The sequence below is a fragment of the Vigna umbellata genome, chromosome 6, assembly GCF_029865625.1.
Source record: "Vigna umbellata cultivar VRB3 chromosome 6, Vumbellata_1.0, whole genome shotgun sequence".
Classification (NCBI taxonomy): domain Eukaryota; kingdom Viridiplantae; phylum Streptophyta; class Magnoliopsida; order Fabales; family Fabaceae; genus Vigna; species Vigna umbellata.
The window spans coordinates 5840855-5854859 of record NC_142170.1 but is presented as its reverse complement, the minus strand read 5'-3'; the positions used below and the strand labels follow the sequence as shown (position 1 = coordinate 5854859).

At 32.6% G+C, this 14005-nt stretch overlaps 1 protein-coding gene across 1 annotated transcript; it reads right to left on the bottom strand.

Annotated features, from left to right (window-relative positions):
- Nucleotides 1-3996: 3996 nt before the first annotated feature.
- Nucleotides 3997-5868, bottom strand: LOC124835782 (uncharacterized). Its single transcript, XM_047310773.2, has 3 exons — nucleotides 5651-5868; nucleotides 5332-5461; nucleotides 3997-4999 (listed from the first exon to the last, which is right to left on the bottom strand). The coding sequence occupies exons 1-3, from the start codon at nucleotides 5778-5780 to the stop codon at nucleotides 4135-4137; spliced, it is 1125 nt and encodes a 374-aa protein (XP_047166729.1). The 5' UTR covers nucleotides 5781-5868; the 3' UTR covers nucleotides 3997-4134.
- Between the last annotated feature and the right edge of the window lie 8137 nt (nucleotides 5869-14005).

Here is a 14005-nt window from a genome sequence, read left to right as displayed (position 1 = left end):
TAATTTTGATTTCAATAAGAAATTCGTGTATTTCTTCTCAATAATCATATTTATACATTTTTGTGTTTAAAGATAGAATGGTGTACGAGGGTTGAATAGTAACAACGAAAATGAGATGGATTGATTTGATCAATTGAAAATGTACGTTAATTGCAAAAACTAAATTTCAAAGTACGAAACAGAAATTAATAAAAGAAAGCTACAAAAAGCAGCCACTCAAATGGTAAGAATCATAACTAAATTTGTCAATTTTTATTTACAACGTTCTTAAAGTGCACAATTTTTGTCACTTTTTTTTTTTTTACATTTGAGTATACATATTATTTTCCCCTTTTTCTAATAGTTAAGCAAAAATTAAACATTAAAAAAATACATAAATTGTAGTAACTACTTCAAAATCGTCTGTGTTAAGTCATATGTGTCTACTCAATCAATATTTTGCAGCAATTATCATAAGTTAATTTCTTTTTTATCTAGCATTGTCCCTTTACGATTATGTATAACATGTTTTTATCAATGTTACTTTTTTTATTAACAAATATTAGTTATTAGTATTTTTTTAATAAAAAAAGTTAAATTCATAATTTTTCTCACCCTCCCTTTCAATTTTATTGCTATGTTAAACTTATAACTCCTTCAACACCACCTATCTTAATATGCTATTCAAATTCTGGATCATTCTTTGTTCACTTTAACTCTTGTATTGGCCTTTATTTTGATATCTCTTCTCAATACCAAAGTGTCTCAATTTTCCTTTAATCCTTTTTTTCACATCACCTTGATAAACTTCTTTAATGCTTCAAATTCAATACCCTTAACATATGTATATTTAATTGAAGGTATTATTATTATTATTTAAATTTTAAAAAGTAATTATTGAAAAGATTAAACTGAAAAAAATTGTGTACCCTTTAATAGTGTATACAATTTTATTATTTAATAAATCTTTTAAATTAAAAAAGTAGCTACTAAAAGATAAAATTTAAAAATACTTTTTATAATAAATTATTTGAATTTGAAAAAAAATAATAATTAAAAGGATAAAACTAAAAAAAAATGTGTACACGTCCAATCTCATGTAATATGCATAATTATTTAAATTTAGGAAAGTAACTACTAAAAAGATAAAATTTAAAAATGATTTTTTATTGTAAATAGTTATTTTAATTAAAAAAATAGTTATTCAAATGCTAAAGCTGAAAAAAATTGTATACACAGTGAATCTCCTTTAACAATATAGATACTAATAAAATATTTTCCATTTTTACTTTTTTAATAATTAATTTTTTAAATTCAAATAACTACTATGATAAAAACACTATTTTCGTAATAAAAAATTATGTACAATAAAATTATAAAATTTCTTATTTTTATAATTAATTTTTTATAAAAATTATGTGGTATACTAAATTTTTTTTATTTTAATAATCAAAATTTATTTTATGGTTTAATAAAACTTTTGTTATGGTAAAACAAAAGTGGATACACAGCATGTATGTTTCTACTAATATATACATAGATTTTTCATTAAATAATTAAAAAGAATTACTGTACCAAAAAAATATTTACAAATAGTTTTAATGATATTTTTTAAAAACCACTTTTTTTCTCAAATAAGTAAATAATTTCATGAAAAAATAGAATGACTTATAATTTTAATTTATTTGTATATGTTAGTTTGTCAAATTTTAAAACAAAACAGTTTTATATATAAAAAAAAACGATTGTCCCAACATTTCACCCCTGCATATCATCACAAGCATAATTTCGAGTGATCCTTTTAAAGAATTTTTAAGGGAGCAAAAAAAAAAAATGGATTCTATAATTAAGCTAAAATTTATTTATATATAAACTAATGAGTAGAAAGTATCTTACATAATCTTTTTAGTTTTAAATTTTTAACTGATTCATAAACTAGCTTCAATTTATGAAAAAAAGACTTTTTTTTTCTAATCGGCAAAGTATATATATATAATATGGAGCATTTGGGATACTCTAACTCGTCCACAAAATTAAATTTTTTTTTTTTAATTTTTATAACTCTTGGTAACCTGACTTATAAATTATAAATAATAAAATTGGTATTATTTACAAATTGATGGTATTAAACATGGAAAAACTTGAAGTGTCATATATGATATTTTTCTAAAACGTTAAATCGTAATGTACATTAAAAGTTAATTAATGCATTAATTAGCATGTGAAACATGCAGGTAGCAGAGGCAGGTGTAATGAGGATGCTAAAGAGATAGAAAATATTCATATGTTCTGAGTTGTAGCAATAAATAAATATAATTGAATAATATTTGATTTTGAAAAGAAAAGATAGTGATGTACAGTGTAATAATACTGACAGTAGGTTGGTCAAAACTTTGAAGGACAAGTAGATACGTAGACGTAACTTTGGTGCCTCATGCATTAACCTTTATTTTCATTCACTGTTGCCTTCAACCCTAATTTCTGCATCACTTTTGAGGTGGTCCCTAACTTCTCAAACATGCAATCAGACACAGAAGAAAAACTCACATCTTCAGACATTGAAATATAGACAAGTTTATGTTCTGTGAATGCTTAAGGATGAAGCCTTTCACTTTCTTCAAATTATTAATAAAAGACTCAGAGCCATTTTATGGTCAGATAGCGTATGATGATAAGAAAATAATCAATTTTATAATGAATTTCGTACTAAACTTTTGAAAATATTACTTTGATTTATTTCAAATCATTAAACTAGTTAAATAAAAAAAATATTATAATTATCGATAACATATATCGCATTAGACTAATTGTAACAGTAATTATATTATCAGTTTTTTTATAATTATTTTTTCTAATGAAACTTATTTCAAATCAGTTTAACAAATTTTATACCGAATTTTCCTATCAGATCAATCTTGAAGTCATGCTTTGGAATTGCGTTTATGACTGATTCAACTGGCCAATTCCATGTGGTTCTTAGATATATGATTACGTAAAGAGAAAATATTATATTTAACGTTGTCTCTTTTTTATTATTAGGCTTATTATATGATATAATTTCTCTAATAAAGTGAATTTCTCTTGAAGTAGATAGATAAATAGAGTTATATCTACTCGAGTTTGTTTGTAAATATTAATCTCGCTATACTTCAAATTAAATCTATTAAAATATAATAATGATTTGTATTTACAAAAAAATAAAAATGTTGTAAACAAGTTTACCTTCTCTTATTTTACACATGTAATTTAGAGCGTAATGGAAAGTGTTCTTATATATAAAATAATTATCAAAATATAGCTATCATTTAATTTGTTTTAAAATTTACTAATACAAATTTTTTTCAGCTGATTTGAAAAAAATCCTATGATTAAATTTATGACATTTTTTTTTTCGTAAAAAATGTTTACTGAAGAAAATAAATAAAAAACTAATTATCGATTAAAATTACTCAAATTCCATTAATGTATTTCGAAGAAGGACTACAACAACTTCTAATTAAGTGCATGTTTGAATTTATATTAAACAATCCTCAATCACATTGAAATATAAAATGTGATTTTAGATAAATGAATAGATGAAAAATGGTTAATAGCACGTAACTAAGTAGTTCTAATATATAGTTGGCTTACATTTTTAATAATTGGCAGAATCATATATATGGGCAGTGTTAATTAATTATGCCATTTAATTGAATTTTGTGAGAAATAATTCAAGTGCTCGATTATAATTTTGACAATTAATTCTAGCATGCTATTCATTTATTTTTGCCACCTATTTGAAGTAGCTGGGTTAACTGAATATATCATGAATGGACAAAGTTATATATATTTTTAATATAATTTTGAATGGAAAGCAATATTATATATATGAATATGAATATGTGAATTAATGTATAACTCATTCTTCTCTCAATGATTTTAGTTATTTCTAATGTTTGATACGGCCACTAGACAAGACATTCAAAATTTTAGGGAAAATTAAACATATAAAAACAAGAATATGCAAGTGGAGACGAAGATGGCAAATATATAGTAATAAATAGTTCATACATATATGATTGTAATAACAAAGTCTCAAAACAGTCTGAACCGAAATAAAGAAATTTTGAGGTACTAAAACAAATGACACAGCTGAACTTGCATTAACGGAGTTAATCACAAAAGTCCAGAGTCATTCAAGCCATTGGAAATGTTGTACATTAGCATGTTGCTGCTGCCGTAAGTGTCCCTTTCATCTTCTGTGGTTCCGTTGACAAATGTGGTGGAAGATGATGAATTCAAAGTACTTGGGCTGGAAGATGAAGTTGTTGACGATAACAGTGAACTTAAATTGAAATTTGGCATTCCCTCGTTGTTACACAGATTCTGATTTTCCAAGAGACTGTTGAATATAGAGTTGAACTTGGGTGAAGAGAAACACTGCATAGCTGATGATGATTGGGCAATTTGTAAGTCTGATATGTTGTCATAATGCCACAGATTTGGAAGGGTGTTTTGGTGGGTGAAAGAGGTAGCAACTGGAGAGATTTGATTCTCTGATTTACTTTTCATCAGTTGGTGATCCACGTTCAATGGATTATTAGACTTAGCAATAAGGTTTTCTTGAAGTGAAACCTGGGGTTGGTTTGGTTGGAAGGTTTGTAAGGTATCAGCAAGTTGCATTTGGGTACATTGGGGCTGATTTTGCAAGAGTTGGTTATCGTTTTGGTGGAAATTATTATGATTCAATACATTATCAGGGTTGTTTCTGCTTTGACATGAGAGAAGAGTGGAAAGCAAACTTAGCAGCTGGCTGGAGTTTATCACTGATCTTCCTGAAAGAAAAGGGTAGTTGAATTGTGGTGATGAATTGAACAAAGATGTGTTGAGAATGGAGGCAAGTTGTAGAACATCAAGGCGTGGTGCGTGAGTCACAGGATCAATCCCCATCTTGAAAAGCTTTTTCTTGATGTGGGTGTTCCAATAATTCTTGATCTCATTATCTGTTCTTCCTGGCAAGTTAGCAGCAATTGTAGACCACCTGTGCAGGACAAAAATTTCCATTGGAAATCAATAATTAATTTGCCGTGTTACAAAGAGACAAAAGAAGAAAATATTGTTTGTTATTGTATGCATCATTGACTTTGCATAGTTGTCTAGCTACCATTCTCTAACTACAAAATGAATTTTAATGGTTCACAGGGTTTAAAGTCCATGCATTAGTTGGCGATTCTGTATATCATACAAGTAAATTCAAAAAGGGTTCTTTTTTTAAATACATTGTTAAAGTAGACTGAGGAAATATGCATGTACCAACAAGGAAAAAAAAAGGTTAGGACGAAAAATAATGCAGGACTTTAATTCCTCACTTACTTGTTTCCCAAAACACTGTGTAACTGGATGATGGCTTCTTCTTCTTCGAATGAGAATCTCCCTCTCTTTATATCAGGTCTCAAGTAGTTCGCCCAGCGAAGCCGACAACTCTTTCCACATCTTCGTAGTCCTTACGTATTATGAAAAAACAAATGCAATATTTATTGACAGATATATAACATAAGATTCATTTGAAGTTTGTTCGACAAATTGTGTGAAGTAGAAAGTTGTCAAAATCCTTAAATTTTTTAAGGTCATGACTTGCATAAAGTAAAACTTAATTAGAGATGGTCTTAACAAATAAAGTAATCAGTGTTACCTGCATTTTTGGGAAGGGTTCGCCATTTTCCATGTCCATGTTTTTGAATGTAGTCGATGAGTTTCTGATCTTCCTCTGGGGTCCATGGACCCTTCTTGAGTCCATTTTTTTCAGTAGAGGACTTGGTCATGATGAAGAAGATGGAACAATGACAGAAAATTCCCAACACGTCTGTGATGATGAAGGGTTATAGTTTGTATCTGAAAATCAGAAAGAGAGAAAAAAGAAAGAGCTGTAGGATAATGAGGGAGAAAGCGTGTGTATATATAGTAGAGGCTAAATGGAAGGCAATCTACCTAAGAAACATGTTGAAGTCAATGGGATTCGGTACCGTCCTTTCACTCCTATGTTTATTACTTGCTTGACGTGTCTATAATCTTCACAAAATTTACAAATACACTCCCACGTATTATGAGTCAAGATGAACATTTTATATATTCCACTTTTTTTCTTTTTTTTTCTGATTATGTAACATCCCAAATTCTCACATTGGATAATTCATAATTTATATATTGTAACATTACATTTACGGTAACATCCCGTAATCTCACCCTTTAAAATTTCCTAGTTGATATAAGTCTATACATGTAAAAATGTTCTAATTATAGTTCTTCTACTTCTCCCTTCCTTGGCACTGAGTGAGGCAACATTCCTTCATCTGCTCCCGTATAACGAATTATACGATCATCGCACATACCCAAACACAAACAAGTAGGGTGAGCTAACATGCAACAAATCATTTATAAATCATGCATAATTACCTTGATATAAACATCATATAATAATTATGTTCGACACTCTCATACCACAATTCCTATTAGACACTCGTCTCACAATACCCAATAGACACCACAATACCCAATAGACACTCATCCGGATGATACGTTGATGAGCGGTCACGGGAGGTTATGCACTTGTAATGACTTCTACTTCTTTTTTTTAATATACTTTCAAAATACTTCATACCATTTACAAGGTTAATCCCCTCACTATGTCCAAAACCGGCACATAGACCAGGACCTCCTGCTCCTCTCACCACATAATTCATCCCTCTCTACTTGAGACTAGATGATTATTAGAGTATCAGGATAACCTCCAACTACGGGACCCTCAACATCAACATATACACAAATACCATAACATTTATTTAATCTCTCCACAAGACTCATACCATACTAATATTCCTCAACTCACATTATACCCTTACAAAATCTCCCCATACTACCCATAACATGTTCAGATGCATAAATTCAAATGCAGTATAATAAAATGCAATTATCACAATTATAATTCATAATTCCATATCTACCACAAAAATGAATTCATCAGACATTTCCATTCCAACAAGATATATTGCACAATATTTTAATAGTACAAAATCTGTTCAATAAGATTTAAGTTAAAAACTTGTCGAGTAGACTTCCAGGAAAGAGAGGTGCGTCACAATGGACAACTTAAGTACCAAATCTTTCCTTAGCCAAAGTGTTCCTCAACTAGTTTTTAACAAATTTCTTATTTACAGATTCAAAACAACAGCATATAATATTAACACCGAATTTCAATATAGATAAACATACAGTAAGCATTAACAGTATTCATACATAATTTCAAGATATGAATAGTAATAAAACAATACTAAGTCATAATATAAAAGCATAGAAATACTAAATCATAATATAAAAGCATAGAAAAGTTAGCTCCCCTACCTCTATTCCAGACGTCTCTTGCTCTGAATTTATTTCTCTGAAACCTTTCAGAACCTCTACCCTTCTTGCAACTAAAAATTTCTCTCTAACTTTCTATCACTTGATTTCTCTTCTCTTGGTGCAAAATAATCTTCCCTCCCATAGTTATTTATAGTAAAAAAAATTTACTATTCATTAATATTATTTATTATTTTAATATTATTTAAAAATAATATTTCAATCATTTTCTCACCAAATCTGATCCTAATTTCTACCTACTACTTTCTTCCATGCTAAGAAATCCAAATGCTGAAAATTTATTTTTACTATTCACTTTTTACTATTTACTATTTACTATTTACTTTTTACTATTCAATTTAAAAAAATTTACTAAATAAGTTACCAAAAATTTGAACCTCTCCTTCTAAAATTACTATAATTTTATATCCAAAATTTACATTTTTCCATCCATTAAAATTATTATTACTAATAAAATACTAAAATTTACTATAATTATTTTTCATGGATCTTACATTCTCCCCAACAACAAAAATTTTCGTCCCCGAAAATTCTATACTTCAAGAAAATAGTTGAGGGTATAATTGTTTCATATCTTCTTCTAATTCCCATGTAGAGTCACCTGTCCTTTTATCCCAAACTACCCTGACTAAATTAATCGTTTTTCCTCTAAGTTCCTTTGTTTTAGTATCTTCTATACAAACAGGTTGTACTTCTACTGAGAGGTCCTCTCGGATTTGAATCTCCTCTATTTCTATAATGTGGGAAGGGTCAGGTACATACTTTCTTAGTTGGGAGACATGAAAAACTGAATGAAGATTCGCCAACTGAGGGGGTAGCGCAATCTCGTAAGCGACTGGCCCAATTCGTCTCAAAATTTGGTATGGACCAATGAACTTAGGAGAAAGTTTCCTGGAGCGAAGTGCTCTTCCAACACCCGTGGTTGAAGTTACTCGCAGAAAAACATGGTCCCCAGTCGCAAACTCTAACGGTCTCCTCCTTTGATCTGCATACGATTTTTGTCTACTCTGAGAAGCCTTCATTCTTTCCCGTATCAATTTTACTTTGTTGGTGGTTTGTTGTAGTAGCTCAGGTCCTATTAAAACTGATTCACCATCTTGATACCAGCACAACGGAGTTTGACATCGTCGGCCGTACAGAGCCTCATAAGGTGCCATACCTATGCTTGCTTGGAAACTGTTGTTATAGGTAAATTCCACAAGAGGAAGTATTTCATCCCAACTACCAAGATGATCTAATACACAAGTTCTTAACAGATCTTCTAATGACTGGATAGTCCTTTCAGATTGTCCATCAGTTTGGGGATGATATGCGGAACTCATTCGTAATTTGCTGCCCATAGCTTCCTGTAGGGTTTGCCAGAATCTAGAAGTAAATCTTGGGTCTCTGTCTGACACAATGCTAGAAGGTATACCGTGCAATCTCACTATTTCCTTTATGTACAATTGTGCCAGCTTAGTCATTGACATTCTCAGATTTATTGCCAAGAAGTGAGCACTTTTTGTCAATCGATCAATGATGACCCAGATGGCATCATTACCCTTCATTGTTCGTGGTAAATGGGTAACAAAATCCATAGCAATGCTATCCCATTTCCACTCTGGTATGTCTAATTGTTGTAGCATTCCTCCAGGCCTTTGGTGTTCCACTTTTGCCTTTTGACAAGTCAAACAAGCTGCTACAAACTGTGCTACTTCCTTCTTCATTCCTGGCCACCAAAAGGACTCCTTAAGATCTTGATACATTTTAGTCATGCCGGGATGCATGCTAAAACGACTCTTGTGTCCTTCTTCAAGGATTAATCTTTTTATTTCTGCATTGTCTGGTACACATATTCTTCTTCTAAATTTTAATACTCCATCAGGTCCTAACCTAAACTCTTTAGTTGATTCTGTTTTGATCATTTCTGCTATCTCTTTCAGGTTAGGATCCACCAATTGTTTCTCTTTGATTAAAGTTAGAAAGTCGCTAGATATAGTCAAATTACTACATCTAATGAAATCTACTTCATATTCCATATGTAGCTTCAGATCTCTGAATTTCTCCACCAATTCCAATTCTTTGATCATCATATGAGAAACATGTACCATCTTCCTACTCAAAGCATCAGCTACTACATTCGCCTTTCCCGGATGGTACAAAAGTTCGAAGTCATAATCCTTTAAAAACTCTATCCACCGCCTTTGCCTCATATTTAGCTCTTTTTGGTCAAATAGGTACTTCAAACTTTTGTGATCGCTGAATACTTGAAATTGGACACCATAAAGATAGTGTCGCCAAATCTTCAAAGAAAATACCACTGCTGCCAATTCTAGATCATGAGTAGGATAATTCTTCTCATGAACCTTTAATTGTCTTGAAGCATAAGCCACCACCTTCCTTTCTTGCATAAGCACACATCCTAACCCCTGGTGTGAAGCATCACAATAAATCTCAAAAGACTTACTTGGATTTGGGATAATCAATATTGGTGCACTTGTCAACCTGTGCTTTAATTCCAGGAAGCTTTTCTCACACTTATCCGTCCAAACAAACGGTTGATCTTTGCGAGTTAGCTGTGTTAAAGGCGCTACTATTTTAGAAAAACCTTCTATAAATTTTCTATAGTATCCAGCTAAACCCACAAAGCTTCGTATTTCCGTCGTAGTCTTTGGTCTCTCCCACCGTAACACTGCTTCCACCTTGGTTGGATCCACTGCTATGCCTTGAGCTGATATAACATGTCCCAAGAATTGCACCTCATGTATCCAGAATTCACACTTTGACAACTTTGCATATAGTTTCTTTTCTCTCAAGATCTCAAGCACAATTCTTAGGTGCCTCTCATGTTCTTCTCGACTTTTGGAATAAATAAGTATGTCATCTATAAAGACTACGACAAACTTATCTAAAAAGGGTTGAAAGATTCTGTTCATGTAATCCATGAACAAAGCTGGAGCATTAGTTACCCCGAATGGCATAACTACATACTCGTAATGCCCGTATCTTGATCTAAAAGCAGTCTTCTGTACATCTTCAGCTTTAACCAAAATTTGATGATATCCAGACCTTAGATCTATCTTTGAAAATACTTGAGCTCCATGCAACTGATCCATCAAATCGTCAATCCTAGGCAAAGGATACTTGTTCTTAATGGTTAGCTTGTTCAACTGCCTGTAGTCAACACACAATCTAGAGCTCCCATCTTTCTTCTTCACTAGCAGTACCGGTGCTCCCCATGGTGATACGCTTGGTCGGATGAATTGTTTTTCCAATAGTTCTTCAATTTGCTTCTTCAGCTCTGCCAACTCTGCTGGGGCCATCCGATATGGAGATATCGATACGGGTCCAGCTCCAGGTATTAAATCGATGGAAAATTCTACTTCTCGTTGAGGTGGCAATCCTGGTATTTCTTCTGGGAATACATCACTAAACTCATTAACTATGGGAATATCAAGATTTTGTTTATCTTTCTCAATTTCCACATGAGTCAAGATAATGAAACACAGAGATCCATCTTTTACTTCCTTCAACACTTGTTGTAATGACAACAACTCCGCTTCTTCAGGATCAGGGAAAATCAACTCCTTCTTGTTACAGTCTATAAGGATACGATTGGTAGATAACCAATCCATTCCTAAGATTACATCTAAACCTTGTAGAGGTAAAGATATAAGATGTACTTTGAACCTACGTCCTTCTACAATGATTGGACATTGAGGACACATCCTCGATGTTTTTATCAATTTAGAGGCCGGTGTAGATACTATAAGATCATACTGCAGCTCTTTTACAGGTAGGTTCAACTCTTGAATAAGAGTTTCAGACAAAAAGGAGTGTGTCGCTCCAGAATCAAACAATACATTCAAGTCTTTACCAGCTATATTACAACATCCAATGATGAGAGTACCTGATTTGGCAGCTTCTGCTCCCGTTAAGGCATAGACTCTCCCAGTCGCTTGTGGTCTATTGTCAGTCCTTCCCTGTTGAGGCGGTTGTTGAGGTTGAGTTGTTCCTCTTCTGTTAGAGGGACAATCTCTAGCAAAATGTCCTTCAGCTCCGCAAAGAAAACATTTGTTGCGCAGATTAACTTGTGGACAGACGCTTTTCAGATGAGGTCCTCCGCAGACGAAACATTGGATTATTCTCTGTTGGTGTTGTTGCTGATGAGGATTCCTCTGAGGTTGTGGTCTATCATAAGGTCGATTCCTTACATGTTGTTCAACTCGTGACCCAGATGGTCCTCCTACCCTTGGTAACTTCTGAACTTCAACCTCACTTATTAACCTTTCCACAGCTTTGGCATGTTCTACTAAAGCAGCAAACTCCTTAATAGCTAAAGGATTCACAGCTAGTTGAATGTTTGCTCTCAATCCATTTTTGAATTTCCTGCACCTCCATTCTTCATTTGACGGTTGGGTGTAGAAACGAACCAAGTGTTTGAACCTGTCTGCATATTCAGCTACGGATTTGTTGCCTTGTACCAGCTGCAAGAACTCCACCTCTTTCAAATGTCTCACACTGTCCGGAAAGTACTCAGCGTAAAATTTACTCTTAAAAATTTCCCAAGTTATAATCTCACCACTTTCCTCTAATACCAGCTTTGTGTTGTTCCACCAGTGTACTGCTTCCCCAGATAGCTGATACTCAGAGTATGCCAACCTAGTTTCGGGTGGACACCTCTTTGCTTCAAAAATCTTTTCCAAGTTCCTTATCCAGAGATCAGCCTCGTCCGGGCTCGTTTTCCCATTAAAAATAGCTGGACGATGTTGCAGAAAATTTTCTAAGGTCCATTCCTGAACTCTCTGAGGTTGAGCTTCCACACGGGTGCCATTCTCGGCTAGTTGTCTTAAGGTTTCCGCATGTTGTCTTTGGCTTGCTTCAGAATTTAGTCTGGCCGCTTCTAACTGTTGTAGGGCCGTTGTGTGTTGTTGCATTAAAGCAGCTCCCTGTTGTTGAAGAGCGGATGCGATAGATTCTAAAGCCCTTGCAAGGCTAGGTACCTCAGGGGTTTCACGATTGGGTTGTCTACGAGCCATTTCTCTCTGTTCATACAGAGAATTATTGTTATTATAATTTATAATATGAGTTTGTAGGATTAATCCACAACTCTTAGGTCGTCTTAAGGACGAACCGCTCTGATACCATTAATGTAACATCCCAAATTCTCACATTGGATAATTCATAATTTATATATTGTAACATTACATTTACGGTAACATCCCGTAATCTCACCCTTTAAAATTTCCTAGTTGATATAAGTCTATACATGTAAAAATGTTCTAATTATAGTTCTTCTACTTCTCCCTTCCTTGGCACTGAGTGAGGCAACATTCCTTCATCTGCTCCCGTATAACGAATTATACGATCATCGCACATACCCAAACACAAACAAGTAGGGTGAGCTAACATGCAACAAATCATTTATAAATCATGCATAATTACCTTGATATAAACATCATATAATAATTATGTTCGACACTCTCATACCACAATTCCTATTAGACACTCGTCTCACAATACCCAATAGACACCACAATACCCAATAGACACTCATCCGGATGATACGTTGATGAGCGGTCACGGGAGGTTATGCACTTGTAATGACTTCTACTTCTTTTTTTTAATATACTTTCAAAATACTTCATACCATTTACAAGGTTAATCCCCTCACTATGTCCAAAACCGGCACATAGACCAGGACCTCCTACTCCTCTCACCACATAATTCATCCCTCTCTACTTGAGACTAGATGATTATTAGAGTATCAGGATAACCTCCAACTACGGGACCCTCAACATCAACATATACACAAATACCATAACATTTATTTAATCTCTCCACAAGACTCATACCATACTAATATTCCTCAACTCACATTATACCCTTACAAAATCTCCCCATACTACCCATAACATGTTCAGATGCATAAATTCAAATGCAGTATAATAAAATGCAATTATCACAATTATAATTCATAATTCCATATCTACCACAAAAATGAATTCATCAGACATTTCCATTCCAACAAGATATATTGCACAATATTTTAATAGTACAAAATCTGTTCAATAAGATTTAAGTTAAAAACTTGTCGAGTAGACTTCCAGGAAAGAGAGGTGCGTCACAATGGACAACTTAAGTACCAAATCTTTCCTTAGCCAAAGTGTTCCTCAACTAGTTTTTAACAAATTTCTTATTTACAGATTCAAAACAACAGCATATAATATTAACACCGAATTTCAATATAGATAAACATACAGTAAGCATTAACAGTATTCATACATAATTTCAAGATATGAATAGTAATAAAACAATACTAAGTCATAATATAAAAGCATAGAAATACTAAATCATAATATAAAAGCATAGAAAAGTTAGCTCCCCTACCTCTATTCCAGACGTCTCTTGCTCTGAATTTATTTCTCTGAAACCTTTCAGAACCTCTACCCTTCTTGCAACTAAAAATTTCTCTCTAACTTTCTATCACTTGATTTCTCTTCTCTTGGTGCAAAATAATCTTCCCTCCCATGGTTATTTATAGTAAAAAAAATTTACTATTCATTAATATTATTTATTATTTTAATATTATTTAAAAATAATATTTCAATCATTTTCTCACCAAATCTGATCCTAATTTCTACCTACTACT